This window comes from Athene cunicularia, assembly GCF_003259725.1.
Source record: "Athene cunicularia isolate RWA chromosome 1 unlocalized genomic scaffold, athCun1 chr1_part1, whole genome shotgun sequence".
NCBI classification, from domain to species: Eukaryota; Metazoa; Chordata; class Aves; order Strigiformes; family Strigidae; genus Athene; species Athene cunicularia.
In genome coordinates, this window is record NW_020799091.1 from 96755689 (window position 1) to 96774250 (window position 18562).

An 18562-nucleotide genomic window follows, 5' to 3' on the forward strand; every position below is an offset into this window, starting at 1 on the left:
CTAGGCTATTGTTTTATTTTAGAAACCCAAGCCAAACAGCTAAAACTGTGCAGATAGCAAAACACTGAGCATCTGCTCATTGAAAAATGCTTTACCAGATCTACATACGGAGGTATATTCAAATGTTATCTGTAGTAACAAGAAACAGAACAAAACGTAAGTGTCTTGAGCAGGCACTCAGTACAACAGATTAAGAAAAAAGAGTTTAATTCTAAAATGGAACAGGAATAACACTTCAAATGAAATGCATATCATGAGTCACATGATAGGTTGCTCAGCTGATATACATTACCTGTCCAAAGGATCCTTTGCCTATTAAAGAGTCAATTTCGTAACGATCCATCCACTTCTCCCCATTTTTTACAATATAGTCATAGTTGTCATCATCATAGCCATCATTGTAAACTTTTCTCTCCTTTTTGTGACTGGAATCATCTCCTTGGCCCTGCTGATGCCGCCGTTTTTTTTTTGCATAGTAAACCTAAACGTGGAAAGTATATTGCTTAAGAGCACTTTTTAGAACATCAGTTCAGTAAAAACAGAATCAACTTTTATAATCATGATACCTAATCCTGTGATTTTAAAATGCAACTTCTACTACCGGAAAAAATAAACAACCCTCTCTTGCTATCACTCTAAAGTCATTATACCAAAGCAAAGTCTTGATGAGTAATTTAAAACTCAGAAAGCAGATCTACATCAATTTACTAATAACACTGATCCCTTGAGTTCATGGGTGCAAAAAGAAAAGACACATCACAGTACACTATACACACAACAAGCCTGGAAACAAGAGTTATCAGTTGCTCTTTCCAAAAGACTGGAAAAGAAGAATTCCAAGGAAATCAGTAATGACGGCAGAAATCCCTTTGCATTCCCTACAATTGCCGAAGAGTCAGAAACTTAACCGATGCCTTCCTATATTAACCATATATTTTTTATATTTTACATTTGTCAATAACATTCAGTCAAGTAATTTAGGGAAAACACTCTACTATTTTACTTAAAAGTCCTTAGACACATTCAGAAAAGTTTATAGCATGATCTAAAAGAATGTTTGTGCCACTCATATTTCATTATCATGCAACACCAAAGCTCAACATTTGTTTATAAAACAACAGAAAATAAATTTCAGGATAAAAAATTTCCCATGTGCTGGACAGAAAGCAGGACCATGACAGCAACGATCTCAAATGAGAGGTGAGCAAGAGAGAAAGATTGATTTTTCTTCTCTCTTCACTAGATTATTCATAGAAAATATACTTTATCGTATGTATACAAAAACTTTACATCAATACCCATTACAATGATAGCTGGAGACATTACCTCATTAATATGCTTGTATGTTTTGATCAAATCTACGGAGAGTTTCCTCAATGGAGCAGTGGCTGGATCACGGAAAGTTTGGGGCATCCGCCTCTGTAATATAACCATATCATGACTCAGAAAGCAAGCTATGTAATTATTACACCAAAATGTGACATTCCTCATAGAAATTAGTTATTTCATTGAAACATTGTTTTCTTTAGCTGACGTTTTTTAAAAAGGAATCAAAATTTTAATACATTTAATTAATTAAAAAAAACAAACAAACAAAACCCCCAAGATTCCTACCTCTCCTCCTACCTCCATTATGCCTAACAGGCTTAATGCCAATAAACAGTTTTCCCCTCAGTTAAAAATACAGCTCCTTTGACAACCAAGATTCTTGCTAATATTACTATTCTACCTCATGACTGATAACATGAACTGTAACAGTATTTAATTTCTAGCTGCATTAGAACCACAAATGGAAGTTAACAATAATTACTGGAGAAACACTGGAGAACTGTGGCAGTTTGCCACATTTAAACTGTATTAAATTCCAAATTTAAAAAACCCTCAGGTCTACCATGCTTTATAATATCCAGGCCTGAGTCTAAAACCTAAAGAAAATCAAAAGAAATCTGTGGCATGCACAATGAACATCATACCTACTTTCAAAGTTTTAAAACAATGTCCATGAAAAGGTAGTTATTTTCCTCATTTGTGTTTCCTGAAATTGACAACATTTAGAACAAAACCATCTTCAACAGCAGGCCATTTTTTTAATTGGTTTCCTGAGGAAAACAAGACCTATGTGTGCCTCTTTTCCTTTGCACATATACACCATATAAATTCCAGATCTACCGATTAACTTCAATACCTCCTTAAGATTTGTTTGGAATCTCAGAAGATAAAGTTCCAGTTGGAAAGCTTAGTAGAAGAGTAGTATCCCCAGTAAAGAGAAGGAAGAAAAAACAAAGTCACAAACCATTTCATGTGGCTAAAGCTGACTACCTGCTCAGCAGACACTTAGTTAACAGCACAACTGTACCGCCAGACAAGCTCTGGAAACTTCTGTCTCAGTGAGAGTGTCACATAGGGAGCTAGGAGAGAGAGAGTGGTGAGGCTGGTGTTACCGGTCGCCTAGTCTGACTCTCTCTATTCTTTCTCTTCCCAATGACAGAAAACCACAGGGCAAGTTTAAGTAACTGCAGAAAAGCTTGTTTCATGTAGGTTAAAGCTGCTTCTACTTCCTTATTCATTATTAAGAGGGTTAGGTGACCGAGCACCACCACACTCAGTCTACAACTCTCATCTCTCATTATTTCATCTCATGCCATCAAACATGCTTAGGCTCTGAACTCTCCTCACTTCCAAGTGCTTAATCTCATCGTATGCCTCCTGCTACAGCTAAACTAATACGCACCTCTTGCAGAGCTGGGGAAAGAGCTTAAGTCATCAATAAAAATAATGAAACTGATTTTTGTATCAGTATTGTTGATCTTATAAATAAACTGGAAAAGCATAACTGGTCCTCCATTTTTTAAAGTATGGTGGCTGTGCAAGTAGTTCCTTTTTTTTTTTTTCCCCTCAATGACCAAATTTTTAAAATCATGTTGAGGTAACCCCCAAAAGTTCTCACAAACAGAAGTAATAAAGAGAGTTTGTGTTTCTGAAATTGGACCTAAACTCAGGTACCCAAGCAACCATACTAGGAAGTTAAGCTCTCGCTTTCCTCCCGCAGATGCGCAGACCTCACAGCAGGGGAAAAGAGCAAGAGAACAAGACAGAATGTGAACAAGCAAGAGTTAGAGAGCAGGAAAAGGCAAAGACACCTCAGGTAAGCTTATTGCATCTGTGTGAGGCTGGGACTCCCAACAGGTACCAAACTCAGGGGAGCTGAAGGCTCCTGACAAACAGCAATTCAAAGGTTTGATGCATACCACTCCAAATATGCCCACACAACATTTTTACCCTCCTGTACGACTGATGATTTGTGGTCTTTTTGATTAGGGAATGTTTCTGAAACATGATGCAAGAGTCTGTGTGGAAGAACTCTATAGTTCAGCTCAACTTTCACATACAAGGTAGCTGTAATTTGAAAAGGGAATTTGTAGGACAAGTATTCATGTTTATTTTCTATTTTATAACTCAAATTTGCTTACTTACTTAAAAAAAAAACCCAACCTTCTAATTTCAACTCTGAAATAAGCAGCCCAGGGTGGGGGTGGGGAATCTGATTTGTTGCTGTTCCCTAATAAATAATTAAAATTCTGCAGACTACCCCTATGTTGTTTGCAGTTGGTACCTTATTTGAAAATTGTGCTTTTAATTGTGCATTTAGACAGTCACACATTTCTGAGGACACACATTAACCTGTATGAACTTTTTAACAGGTATTGTTTTGCTATCTTGGGTTCAAAGTTTTGTGTGGGAGAGGAGAAATAAATGCCCTTTTCTTCCTCCTCCTGTTATATTGCAAAATCTGTAACATTCTCTTCTTTTTCCAAGATCCTTTTGGAGAATCGTGTTCCCTTCTTCCTGACAATGGAAGACTATAGAACAAAATGCTCATTACCCATTTTATACAGTAACAATCTCCAATTCTTTATCACTGGAGTAATGCTGATTTCTCTCTTGGCTTCAAAGTATGCTCAACCACAAGAGGGGCAAAATAAAAAATAAAAAAATTTAAAAAAAAAAAAAAAAAAAGGAAAGAAAAAGAAAAATCCTATTGCACAAGCTTCAGTCTCTATCTGGTGGCCAGACAGCAACACTGCAACCTCAGATCTTTCTAAAGATAGAACACAAATCTAAAGATATGCTTGTATTTCAAGACTGAGAGATAAGAAACTACTTTCATTACAATTTACGAAGTCAGTAAATACCCATCACATTCTGACTGGTCCACACTTATGCCTCAATGGAAACAGTACAGCTACCTGGGGCAGTACCATGATGAAAACTACAAGTAAGGAACAGAAAATTGATTTTTCTTATCTATTAACCCAACACACGACATAGGACTGAGAAGCAACCTGTAACCAGTCTAAACAAAGAAGAATAAACACACCAAAAAAAGGCAACCAAGACCCCCGCTTATGTGTACACAACACATCTGAGACAAACCATGTTTTACGGAAACTATCACTTTTAACTCAGGTATGTTGTTTTAATTAGCATAGTCTTTAAGGTTTAATGAATGAAGGAACAGACAAAATTCTTCTCTCTTTGGACATATGCTTTGTTATCTAAAAAAATGATGGCACTGTTCCTTACTAATGCACTTTATTTTGATTACAGGAAATTCTGAGCAGATATATAGATATGCAGTTAATAGAATGCTTTATTTCAGAATTTTTAAAAAGAAAGATCCATCACCATCCACATTCATTAGTAAAAGAAAGAAATAAAAAGACAAATTCTGCTTGCATATAGTACATGTTCCATTTCACAAACAGAATAAACAACGATGATTTTATACTGTAAGGGTAACTTTTAGCAAAAATTCTAATTGTAATGACCTATTTAGTAGACTCCCATATTAAAGAACTGAATGGACCAGTCTCATCTCCTACGTCACTCACTATTTAAAACCCTTCTTGCACAGTAATACAGGATAGGAAGTTGACCTTAACCCCACATCATGGTGGGCAGCCACATAATAGATGGTGTCTCCAGAGAGTCAACAAAACAGATGTTTAATTGCTATAACCACAAGCTGTAACAATTCCCCATAATATACAGCAAACTTCAGATTTTTTAAAAAATGACCAAAGAGAAAAAGAGCGTATATGCCAGAGAACAAAACAGAGAAATCCAAGACTCTTCAAATCTTCAAACTGTCTGTACTCAGAGCCAGAACTGTATGCAGGTAGGGACAGAATTTCAGTCCAATTACTTTAACCACTGATGTGTGCTCTGTGCCTCTTATTCTGGCTTCCTTCCCCAAAGAAACGAGGTTGTTGAATAAAAGTAACGGTAAGAAACAGATAAGTTTAAAGTGAAATAAATAAATAAATAAATAAAACCAGCAAGGAAAAAAGTATCATCTGCCAAGATTTTATCCTGCCTGATTCAGCATTTTTTTTTTTAAAAAGCAGCAGGGAGCAGGGGGAGTAAGAGAAAGGGAATGAAAAACCCCATTTTGAAACTCTTGTTGCCAGAGCATAAACTTTTTTTTGTACAAAATGTCTGAGATAGATGGAAAGTGAGAGAAATGCTTTTACTGAAATTCATGTCACAGTCTGGAGAAGTCTGACCATCACTAATAATAATGTTGCTGATTAGGTAGCTGACATGGAGCTAAGGATTTGCTACTGCCTGCTAGAACACATTAACTTTGCAACAATCTAATTGCAACCAATAAAATCTCTGACCAACATCTGGTCAGTAAAACCTAGAATTTTGCAGGTGGTAAGTGATCTTAGAAACAGAAAGAAAGATGTTTAGCAGTCAGCCTGACCTCTGAATTCTAGTTGCTTTGTGAAAAGTGTTGCAATTTGTTACCAAAATCCGTCCAGCAATCTCACATCAACTTCTTTATCAGGTAAATCAATTTTCTAATCTTTTGTGCTTAACTGAAAAAAGTTTCAGGCAATCTGAGTATCTATGAGGAAGATAAACATTAAGACAGCACAGAAGAGAAAGTTGTGAAAACTTTTAAACTCTTATCTTATATTCACATCAGGCTATGTTGAACTCTCAAGATGTAACCAGTTGAAACTGGACAAAGAAATATTAGTATTTGTTACTGCTAAAGGAGAAAGGTCCCACAGATCTCATCTTTTCACTCCAGACCACATGCTCTTACTGCTTTCCTGAACTGGCTCTGGCACTTATCAGTGAGGTGAGACCACACAACCAAGAGCAGGACCCCATCCTACCAGCAGGCCCAGAACCTGGTGAATCAGAGATTTAAATTAAACCCTTACAAACAAGCAGTTTTTGGGAAACAGAAGTGTTAAGCCTAACTACTGGGGGGGGGGGGAAAGAAATAAAAAGAAAAATGAGGACAGAGCTGGAAGTTTTTAACTGTAATTTAAAACCTCATAAATAAGCGAAAAACAAAGCAATCTGGTTGGCTTTGAAGTATCTTCCTGTTATTTGTTCCTTGCCAATGATGAGATGAGTAAGTTTTGGCCACCATAGCCATAAAGCAATAGGTGTAAGAGAAGATGATGTGAATAACATTTATAGAGTAAGATTTAATATAAATACATATAATTAATACAACTTTAATAGAAATTGTTATTACTGTTTCCTAACCTTTAATCTGCAACTGTGAATGATTCATGAAATACCAGATTGTAGTCTGCAAGCCATTACAAATCAAAAACAAGCAGGACAGAGCAGGAAAAAACCCAATAAATTAACATTCAAGGCCTAGCTTCCCCATTATTTGGTTATGAATGAAAATCATTACAGGAACTTGAATAAGACAATACTCCTCCAAAAAAAGGAGTCAGTCCTCAGTAAAGACGAAAAAATAACCTGAGAAAACATAGTAAGACAGATCATCTTTGCTATTTATCAAAATGACACTGTTTACAGAAAATGCTGATTCTACATGCTAAAACTTAACAGCTACTCCTGGCAACCGACAAGCAGTATCCTTGCGTATCTTGCTGCCTGAAGAATTTACTTGCAGAGAGGAACTACTTGCTTTCTATTATTTCTATACAACTTCAGCACCCCAAAATCTAAGGCTTCATCCTGGATTTTATTTTCAATCAAACTAATTTTGTCTGGATTTGGACAAAATGTTTATGAAGTTCAGCAAATGTAGCAATGGAGAAAGTAATCCTTGTAACGTGCTCGACTCCTTCACTGCAAAATTCACTCAAAGACATGCTAAACTGCTCCGCAAATAATTGAAGAGCAGCGAGTTCACTGACAGGAGGGCAGTTTCGGAGAAGAGAGGCCGGCCGTGCCCAGGCAGCGCTCCGCCCCGCACTAGGGCAGGCGGTGCAGTGCCGCGCTCTGCCCACAAGATGGCGGCTGCAGCGCGGGAACGAGCTTTGCGCGGCGGAGCCGGCACAACCGCCACGAGCCTGGCAGACCCCCGCCTCACCCACCCGGCTCCGGACTCCACGAGGTAATGGAGCGCTCCCAGGAGCAATGGGGCTGGCAAGTCGCTGTTAATCGACTGTCAGACGCTGGCCCCTGAATGGGCTACTTTTAGGTTGTGGAAACTGGTAGCACAAAAGTTGACCCAATCGTCTGGGCTGCCAACGACCACTTGCATTAGGGTGTTCGGGGAAACTGAAGCTCAGAGACCTCACTTCTTGTCTGACCGGATTCACGACATCGCATTGAAGTGATCTACCCTTCAAGAATTACACTTTGTATACCTGCCATAAGTCACCTTTTTCTTCTTTTCTATTTTGCATGGCTCTACTAGATCATTCCATCAAGCCTCCTACCACAGACACGTAGCCTATTCCTTTTGCTGCGCAAGTTAAAAACATGATCTTAACCATATGTACTTGAAAACATATATCACCTTACGTGACTGAAGAGAGTATGCCATTACTAAAAGGTTAGTCTGGTGTTAGAAGCTTTATTAACAGACCAGCAGATAACAACAGAAAGAATGAGTAGGTAGGATTCCAACAGAGAAAAGAAAAAAATGCACAAGGACGGTTCAGAAAATGATCTCAGCAAGAGTTTTTCGGAATTGACATATACAGGACAGAACTGCTTTTATCAAGGACAGTGAGAAACAAGTTGCAGCATATTCAAGGTAATACCTTGAATAAAAAGGATTCCTGCAGAAATATCATAAAGAAAGAATCTGTAAAATGTATGTATCATTTAGACATGAAAACCTAGATGGTATGCAGATTACATTTGGAGTGAAAGGCAAGATGGTAGTCCACAGCAATGGAGAAAGGTAAGACAGCACAAAGCCTTCAATAATAGAGTGTCATGACTTTTATAAGGAAAAAAAAAAAAAAAAAAAAAAAAAAAAAAAAAAAAGAGTGAGTTATGTTGTTATGTTTTAATAAGATGAACTAGAGCTGACAAAAGAGCTATTGAAAGAGAAAGAACAAGTAATTTTTTTTGACAGAGACAAGGTCTAGAGCAGATGATCTGACTCACTAGCATAAAGATGTAAGCTGGATTTGGTTTTGCGGGTAAGATTAGCCAGAAGTGCAGCGCAATGGCAAAAAAAAGACATTGAGAGTCCCCAGCACAGGCTCATATACAACCTCCATATCAACCTGGAATCTGGTGAGAACTCTATGGGACTTGTTGATGGGAGAAGCACAAGAACTTGAGGAAAGGGTCATGAAAAGCAAGTAGTCAGAAGACTTTAAAAAGTTGTCCGCCATCAAAGCCAGGGGTGCTGAAAGCAGCTCACAAAGGATAAAGGAGTAAAAATTCTGAGCTGCTTAGGCAGAGGACTATAAAGACTTCAACAACACAATTACAGTAAAAGAGGAAGACAGAAGCTACAATGCAGAACAAGATGGGAACTGGAAAAATAAAAACACTGATTCTATAAAATTGTGTTAGTGGTGCAAAGACAGCTTGATTGCCATTATCAAGGTGGCCAGCTGGTCATTTCTTTATATGCATAACTTCCTGGAGCCAACCACAGCTTTTTCCCTATATTTACATCCTCATCTCAGTGAGCTGCATTCTTTGGTCAACAATTCTTGGCTATTCTCCGAAAACTATTCTTCAGCTTTCTATTATTCAGCTACCATTTTAAAGCCATTGTGACCACAAAGAGCAACGGATGGCGATACATCCCTGAAGTTCCTTGATTCTGCTTTTTGGTTTGAAAACAATAACAACTAAGCAGTAATGTACATAAAAGCTCACAAATGCGATGCCAGATCCTAATGCTTAGATAACTACCTTGAAAGGTTTAAGGAACACAGCAACTTTTCTTAATTGCCAGACTGATTCACTAACCTCTCATTGTGGAGATTTTGTGGGACTTCTAACCTAAAAAAGTGTCACATAAAATACCTTTGTAGATTTCTCAAGCTAAATACTATTTTATGTGAGCAGATTTACTCTTCCTACTGAGCAGCTCTCGTGAAAGTAGAAACATCCTTTGCCAGCTCCATTCACTTTGCCATTCTTCACAGAGCCCTAGTCATTACACATCTCCAAATTCTAGTATCAAATATCCTGGCACTTAGTTTGACCATTCTCATCCTCCCTAATCCTTCCCTCTTCCTGCATTAAGTGCCTTCCTACAGAGCAGTACCAACAAAGTATTTCTTGATGGTACCGTAGTTTCTTCTACTGAAACCATCTTGAACACAAGAATCTGGCAGCAACAAAAGACTTCACTCTCCATCCTCTTTAAATGGAGCATGCCTCACCAGCCTGCACTGAATTTTGAAGCTCTGACTTAAACTTCTGGATTTTAACCTTTGAAACCTGTTGGTGTTCAGGTCTCTACAACTGGGCTGTGTAATTTTTAAGAAAGCAACAGAATTCTCTCTTACACAGGGCAATAGTAGCTCTTGTGGCTAGCAACCTAGCACTATTAGTTAGGAAGCTACTTCAGCAGTTCTAGCAACTCAGAAGCACTATAGAAGAAACAGTGATCCTGACAGCTCAAAAGCATCCGTTATCATCATAATCCCTGTGTTCATTTTACCTCCTTGCAACGGTAAGTAGTAAATTAGTAGTAGTAAAACCCCAATGATAGCATAGCTTTAATTGTGCCTTTTTTTAAAAAAAAAAAAAACAAACGTATCTTCCTTAATAAAACATCTTTCGTGCAAACCTCTCTATTCCAAATACACTAACCAGTGGCCCTGCATTAAAACACCGTCCATTAAAATAAGTAATAAAGCCATCACATACTAACATCAAACAGCCCTAAAAAGAAAAAGCTATTATTAAACTCTCTTTCCAACTCTCCACTTGGACAATCTTTCTCCGCTCTCATTTCAAAAATGTTAGAAGTAGAATAATCATAATAAATATGTACCAGATGTTTAAAACCAACTTCCAGAAACTTATGCATTCACCCGTCCTGAAGAGTCAGGAGTTAATTAGTTTAAAAAAAAAAAAAGTCAAAACCAAAGAAAACACTAAAACATATGTTCCAATCCTGTAATTTATGAGTATGTAAAATATTAGAGAAAGAATTATTGCATCTAAAATGACTTCTTTGTTATCACTTACCTGGTTTGTTAATGTTAGAGGTTGCTGAATCTGGTCAGCATATGATAAGGCAGAAACCTGTTGGTCATTTATGTTCTGCTGCCGACGATCACTGTACTGCTGATGTGAATGGGACATCTGTCCAGCCATCTGAAGGCCAGCAGCATGGAATGAAAACGATGGTGCAAGCCGAACAGATGAAGGTTTGCATGCTGAAGTCTCTCCTCCTGCAAAGACAGTGTGAGTTTTTAATGCAGTTAATGGCTTGAAAATATTTACCTCAGCCTCCATCTCCTAGCTTACAGAGCTCATAAACACTAATAGTTTCACCATTTTAACATACTCAAGAGTTTTCATACACAATGAACACAGAAATCATCCTCACCTAGATGATGTGCTTCTTCCCATTTCATTGTGGTAAATTATTAATTAACTGTTTATTCCTAAGTATTCTTAACATTCCTTTTCTACCATTTTCACCTATGCATCATAACTCAATTGGAATTTGACAGGGGTTATTTTCAAAGATACAGATTTTGTGTATGGATTTCATAAAAGTCAGAAAAGTGCACAAGTTCTGCCTTTCAAGATTGTTCATGGCAACTTTCATGACTGACTGTACCAAAAGAAAAAAAAAGCTAGTGCTCAGCCTCAGCAGCTCATCTTCTCTGGCCTCTATGTCTTCCTACAAACTGCTTCGCTCACTAGCCTACATTTTTAACTTCCACCCTTCTTCCAACACACACAGTACTTCAACTCAGCTTTCTGACTCCCACCGCTGAGTTTCATCGAGCTATAGGTAGCCAGCACTGCAACGTGTATTAACTCCTTTTTGGGTAGGTGAAATCAGACTGCAAGAAGCAACTGCAAATCAAGAGACAAACAAAATACTTGGTGTCAAGTTGCAGGAGAACGGCAAACCCTATGGCCAAAGTATTAGATAGCGTAACATCCTGAAAAACGTCAAATTCCACAGACACAGAATCTGTCTCTAACCAGGACAGATCTTGCACCTCGCAACTCTTGTTTCATATGTCTGTCATGGCATTTAATTGGTTTGTAGTCTACCTGTATCTTCACTGTTCTCTTAACAGTGGAGGACAGACTAAAGTACAATTTGGTTTTGTTTGCTAATGAAAGTTTAGCATGTTCCACATTTAACATCCATCCTTTTGCTTTCTCCTGACTATGCCAGAGGGAGGAAATTCTGTAAACGATTGCCATGTTGGCACAATGTAAAAGACACGGCAGGATGGAACAGTCAGCCAGACACACTTAAGCCAACATTGCCACCGAAGGAATATGTGTTGAATCGGAAGCTGAAATCTAGAAGCACAATTATTGGTAAAGATTAAATTTTAGAAGCAAGATGTGAAATAATCAAGTACCTAACCAGCATGGGAAATCCTTCCTTCCCTTACAATCAAAACCTTGCAAGAAAATATATTCAGTAGAAAATGGTAGATGAACCCCGTCATTTTATCCGACTTTCTTTAAAATAACTGACTGTTCAATTCATCACCTATTCTCATTCAAGACAAAATGATACTGTATCATTGACTCAGCACCTATCAGGGAAGCAGAAGAATGGCATGGGATGAAATCAAACAGCATTATACATTAACATCATTTTAGAAGAATATAGTCAATAAAAAGTCAAAATAATATTCAAGCAGCTATGAATAAGAAAACCTATATTTAGTATAATCACTATTACTTTAAAAGGGGTGAAGTAAAATTGTACAGTGAAGTACCCACTGACAGACTACTGGTATTTTTCTCCAGTGTTACAATTCAGTACTACTAAAAGACTAAGAACAAACTGCTCCAGAAAATGAACTGGTGGCCAACGAGCACACACATATTTTCACAATGTTTCATTAAATCTTCAAACATTTTACTTAAAAACAAAACAAAACACAAAAAAACCCTGGAAAACCCAAACCTTCATGAAATAACTATGATACATGAAAACTTTTTTTGAGTGTGCATTATAGTGCCTCTAGTAACATGATAAAGTATCAAGATGACCTTACAAATAAAGAAATTCATCACCTAAACCCATTATAAATCAACTTAATGTTGCACAGAAAATTACTCTTCTGTAAAACATCCATTAGAAACTGCTTTGTGATTTTTAACAAAAATAGAGATCCTTGTAAGCTCCAAAACTGTCCCCCAACATTTAAAGATACAGTGAAAATATCAGTTAAATATCAGTGTAAACGTTTTAAAGTACTTGCATCTTTTCCTGTTTTCATTCCAAGTAATATTTTATGTTCACCTATGAATTGGGCAACAGTATGTCATCTTTTTTAAACTTAAAATTATGTATTAGGAACTTCACAAGTTCACATTTAAATACAAGGGGAAAATATGTGGAAAGATTCTAATGCGTTAGCTGACCTCTCTCAAAGATATTGGTTTTTTATATATAATAATGCATCTGTCACTTAGATCATGTAAAAAAATGTATATATATTTTTTTTCCATACTACTGTACTCTCTTATTAACTAACCTCCATTTTTACTAGAGAATCAGAGTTAAGCTTCCATCTATACAACTTCGTAAATTTCAAGACATACTGAACACTCCTGTAAGAATGGGTGAACAAATATAAGACATTATCTGGTATTTCTACTTTCTGCTGATTTCCCGCTTAACCTGAAAAAAATATAATCTCACTTAGCAACATCATGGTAACTGAATTAAAAGTCAAAACACTATGTAAGTCAGATAATAAAAAAGTACCATTAATTCTAAACTGTAGAGCTAATTACTTCAAAAGGTTTTTTCCTTGTGTTTTTTTTTCACTCCAGCCACAGCTTCCCAAAGCATACTAGATATCTAGCAAATTAGATAACTTAATAACACCAAAACTTTAAAAATTCTGCACTTGCACATGTCCCTAAAAAAGCAGAAAGATCACACATATACACATAAAAATCCCAGTAGCATAGAGTTCTCATGTACAATTTGACTTCGTAGTATCTTCTAGCACTCACTGAAAAGTTCACAACAAATCTGAGGATAAAAAGAATAATGCACTACACACACTTTTTTTAAAATAAAAAAATAAGTAGAACATAATTAGAAGCATAATAATCCCACAAAAAAACAGTTGTAGTACGTATGTTTCAGTTCAGCTTTAAACTTTTCATGCTTGCACACCCTTCCTCTTCCAAGTCCACTGGAAGAACAGTGAGGCTGCAGCTTTCCTGGTCTTCCAAACAGATGACAGTTTGTGAGACCAACTCCGTTAATGCAAAGGCAATGCCCCAGAAGAGACCTTCATAATTTATAACAAGGTAACTAGACTGCAGAATCACAAGGAAAGCTTCTTCAAGAAACAGAGTTTGACAAACATTTTATTCGTTAAATGTAAAATTTTTTGAAGAGTCTATGTTTGTGATTAACAAGCAGTTACCTGTTTGCTTGGAGGAAAGTCACACACAACCTAGGATGTCAACATGCATAAATCAAACAATCCATCCAATCAGTCCAACAAGAAACACTGCAGAAACCACTGTCCTTTGGTAGAAATGTAAACCGGTTTCACAGAGCAGTACTGAATCTCAAAAAAGGGGACATTATTAAACACAAGAGCCTGACTGGAGTCTCATGATATGAAGTCTGTTACAAGTAGACACATGGAAACTGGCTAGCTCATACAGCATGTTCTTATACTCTCTGTGAAAGGTAGTGCTATCAACCCTTAACAATGTTAGCAGTAAGTAAGAACTACCTGGGGTTTAAGAACTGTAACTACAAGGCTCTGAAAGATCAGTAGCCAATTAATTTTCATCTTTACAATTTCTTACTGTTACTGAAATGGAGACACAGGAGTTCACAGACTTCTGTTGCTGAAAGCAGTCTTAGCTATCAACAAAAACAAGTTACGTTCAGCATATGGGCCCTGATGAAATACCTGCCCTTGCCACATTTCAGACTTTGTTCCATGATACATGCAATCCTACCCCAGTACATCTAATCCCAAGAGAACACTCGTAACTTACTATTATGAGCTAAGAAACATCTAATGACATGTTAGGAATAAATGAGGGGAGAAAGAATTGGCTAGAATAGCAATCTTGACCTCCTTTAGTTTTAGGCCAAGGAGTCAGTCAACTATAGAAATAGGAACATCTGTGTACATCCACTGTGGTTCATAAAACCTCTAGTGGCTGAAGTTCATTCAAAGAACTGGAGACATTCAAAAAAGGATGTGACTTATTGACCACCATGGGAGTACTAAAAATCACAGGCGCTCATTACCATGCCACATCTACAATGTGTACAGGATAGAAATATCTAAAGAACAAGGTCTAGTCAATCACCAATCTTCCTTTCTAACCGCTAGTTCAGATGATTATATGTTGTGAAGCACCTTGCAAAAGAAACAAAGTGATAGAAAATAAAAGGTATGCCAAGATCTATGCATGAAGTACATTAAGGGAAGAGATTACAGATTGGTAATGAGTAGAATATTTTAGGAACGGGCCTTCCTAATGTATTCAGAGAATGGCATAAAAATATATACCCTTATGTATATTTGCAGTTTAAGTTGCTATAGTTGACAACAAACATTTATTTGTCTGCGATAGGACTAAATCAGAACTTGTCATAAAGAATGTCCAGCTACAGAAGGCATCCCTAATTTCACTCTGGAGCGTATGTCCCTTTTCTCCTACAGTCATGAATCTAACAGCTCCTTTGAAACTCTTCAGAATACTGTTTCATTATTGACATTTCATATGCCATAATCAAAATATATAAATTATAACAATTGTAACTTACCGAGTTTTGTAAATTTACTGTCTCTGGAAAGTAACAAGTGAGGAAGAAGTGAGCATTAATAAAATGCTACACTACTGGATGAGGAAACCACTGTTAACTATATAACCAGAAGAAAATGTTTAAAAGAGGACCAATAGCATAAATGTGTTAATAGAGAAAACTTATAACTTTAAAAGAGGTCCATAACTCCAATCTATCTGAAAATACAGATACTGCAAAAATGGACTGCCCTATCATATAAAAGAAGGTAGGGTTTATTTCTTTAAAGCATCATTTTAACACAGTGGAAAAGCCTAAATTCAGTAATATATTTCTTCATTTGGCAAGGATGGTAAATACTTCCCTCATTCAAAATAGCTCTGTTTTAAATTACTTTTCTAAGTATCAAATAAATTAGTACTCAAAGTAGAAAAATACTTGAGATGGTAGTTGTTGAACAGTGTATGAATGAATTACAGTTGGTTTACTATAGGAAATTTTTTGGTACGATTTTGCGTAGATTTTTAAAAACTCGATGCAGTTTCAAAATTCAGTTTCCTACCTCATATTTTAAATTCTGTGATGCCCATTTTGACATCAGTCTATGTAACTCATTTTGACATCACCTCCTCCAAAAAAGTACTGTAAGGTAAGCAAGTGGTGCAATGCATTACTGGCCTTGTCCTTTCAACATAATGCAAGGCACAAATATTCACTGATTGACTGTGAAGAGTTGCGGGTGTCTGCATGTCACCCCAAGAGTAGATCAGTTTCTGGAAAAAACCCTGTGAATTGTGGTAATTTGAATTTGGTATCTAGGAATATGAAAATTTCAACTGAAGACTTCCCTACAGTTGGGCTATTGTACAGTCTATTATCTGGACAAGACCGGCTGATGGAAGCCATGCTATAGCCTTTCCCACATTCACCGACTGCACCCTGGCACAGCTTGCCCAGAGAAGTTGTGGGTAACACATCCTGAGAGATACTCAAAACCCAACTGGTCACAGTACTGGTGGCCCTGCTTGAGCAGGGGCAGGTTAGACCAGGTGACCTCCAGAGGTGTCTTCCAGCCTCAACAGTTCTGTGATTCTGTGCCACAAACATAAGAACAAAACAAGTGACAGAATTTCTCTCTTGAATTAGGAAGTTGTTAGATCAGCTTCCTGGTCACAAAGGACTGCATCTGAAAATCCTCACAGCAATTAGATAGTTTCTTTGCATTTCTGTCACCCAACTCATTAAATATATACTCTGCTTCTCTAGATATGTATGTGAATCCGTTTGTCCCTCTGTCACAGTTCTACCTAAGTATTCTATTTAGGTATACTCATCATGAAGTATAAAAAAGGAGATGAACTCATACATTAAAATCATTAGAACATTAAAAGAAGTGATATTTCCTTAATATTTCTTCCTACCTGCTTACCTCACAATTAAAAATTAACCCCCCAAAAGGACCACTGTAACATTTCTGACCCTGTCAGCTATACAAGCTTGCCTTCAAGACTGACAAAAGCATCTTCCAGTGCAGCAGCTGATCTCGATGTCATGACATCAGGACATGAAGAGTTCTCTACCTGGTAACATAACATTTGAACTGGGCCTTAAAAATATTTCACCACCTACTGATTATCGTGCATAATGAAGCAGGTAAAAGCAGTGAAAGTCACACCTGCATACTATTTCATACTTTCAAAAGTTAAATTGTAGTCATTCCCCATGTTTGAGAACTTACCACTAACCTTCTATCTGGGTAACTGATTTCTTTTACAATTGTAACAACTTCATAACCCCTTCTGTACTGAAGTCCTCTGCATCTGGCTTCCAGGCAGTGATTACTACTTCCACAGAATGCTTTGGTTGTTTGCTAATACATCACTATCCACATTTTCCCACCTCTTTGTTCAACTCAGCTCAAAGAAGAGGCAGAATTTCTTATCAGATCCATAAATTAAACACCTGTAAAGTATGGCACAACAGCATTTAACTGGCAGAAATAATGCAGAACTAAATTGGAATCAGTGGCAATTTCCTTGAGGGGTTATCTTGGACTGTGGGGTCATGTCATTTTGAAGTATGAAACATTCTCCTTTGCACAACTAACTTTCTTTCACTCTCTTTGCATTGCTAGAGCTTGTCTTCTTTTTCTTCAACATTTTCCCTATAAAGATCATTGACCCTAAATGTTTTGAGCTTCCTTACACTTCCTCTCCCTCCTACCCCACCCTCCCTTTCCCTATTCTGTCTCTGCTATCTATTATCTGGGTCATTCAGCAATGTGCAGAGGTATCCATCTCAGTGATATGTTCGCAGCTGAATGAGAACCTGCCAGAAAACAGGACCAGAGAAGTGTGAACTGTATCATTCACCACAATGGGCATTCTCATTTCCACACTCAAAGAGTTCAAGAGTTTGTGGGCCTGCACCACAAATAGAGTATGGTAGTTCTTAGTACTGCATGTGACTGGTTCAGACTTCAAATCCTTTTATTTCCAACCCCTGCTATGCCACCACAGATGAAGGCATCCACCTTCTTGTTATTTTTTTTTCTGCATTCAAATTACTGAATATTAAAACAGCCAAATGTCTCCTCAGAGAAAATCTTGTATTAGTTGAGGGACTGTGCAGCCCTGCTCCTTTACATATTATAAGAGCCACTTTTTTTTTTTCTTTTTTTTTTTTTTTCTTTTTTTTTTTTTTTTCTTTCTTTCCCAAAGTTATTAATTTTGCAGAGTTTTTTTTTACATTTTTTACAAAATCCATGCTTGGAAAAGTTCTCAGTACCAATGAGCATTATGATACTTCAGCTACTAAGTTGAGTGTACCTCTAAGAAACAAGTCTCAGAAAGTGAGAAGACAGATCTCTGCATTGCTTTAATATCCAAACACCTCTGCATTGTATTAGCACATCCTAAAACAGACAGTGAGCAATTAGCAATAGAGACAAACAGTTGTATCTTGAGAACTCTCTGTTCAAATAAACCCACATATAAGACAAGTTAGACTTACCTGAGTTCTGCCTAAGCATAATAAATGTCAAGCACTTGCAATTTTAGAGTTTATAACAATCATCTTTTAAGCAATAAGCAAATGCCAACCTGAACTCTAAGTGAACTACTACTCTACTGAAACTCTGCTTTGCCTATTGTCCTCCTGCACTGCATTTAAAATGACCGCATGAGAATGTGAAGGTACGCAAACTTCACTCAGCTTGCACTGGAATGAGGAAAGCTGAGAGAACCCAGGGAACAAAGGGAAATTACCTGCAGCAGTAGTGTAGAACAAACAACTCCGTTATAAATATCCCACACTAGTTCCTCCTCTGGAAGAACTGTATTA

At 37.1% G+C, this 18562-nt stretch overlaps 1 protein-coding gene across 1 annotated transcript in view; it reads right to left on the reverse strand.

Annotated features, from left to right (window-relative positions):
- DYRK1A (dual specificity tyrosine phosphorylation regulated kinase 1A) overlaps positions 1–18562 on the reverse strand; it is a 58684-nt gene that overhangs the window by 14161 nt on the left and 25961 nt on the right. Inside the window, exons 2-4 of the mRNA XM_026850601.1 lie at positions 10465–10670; positions 1327–1419; positions 293–481 (exon numbers count right to left, since the gene is read on the reverse strand). Coding sequence (XP_026706402.1) covers positions 293–481; positions 1327–1419; positions 10465–10670 — 488 coding nt within the window. The remainder of the gene's footprint in view (positions 1–292; positions 482–1326; positions 1420–10464; positions 10671–18562) is intronic.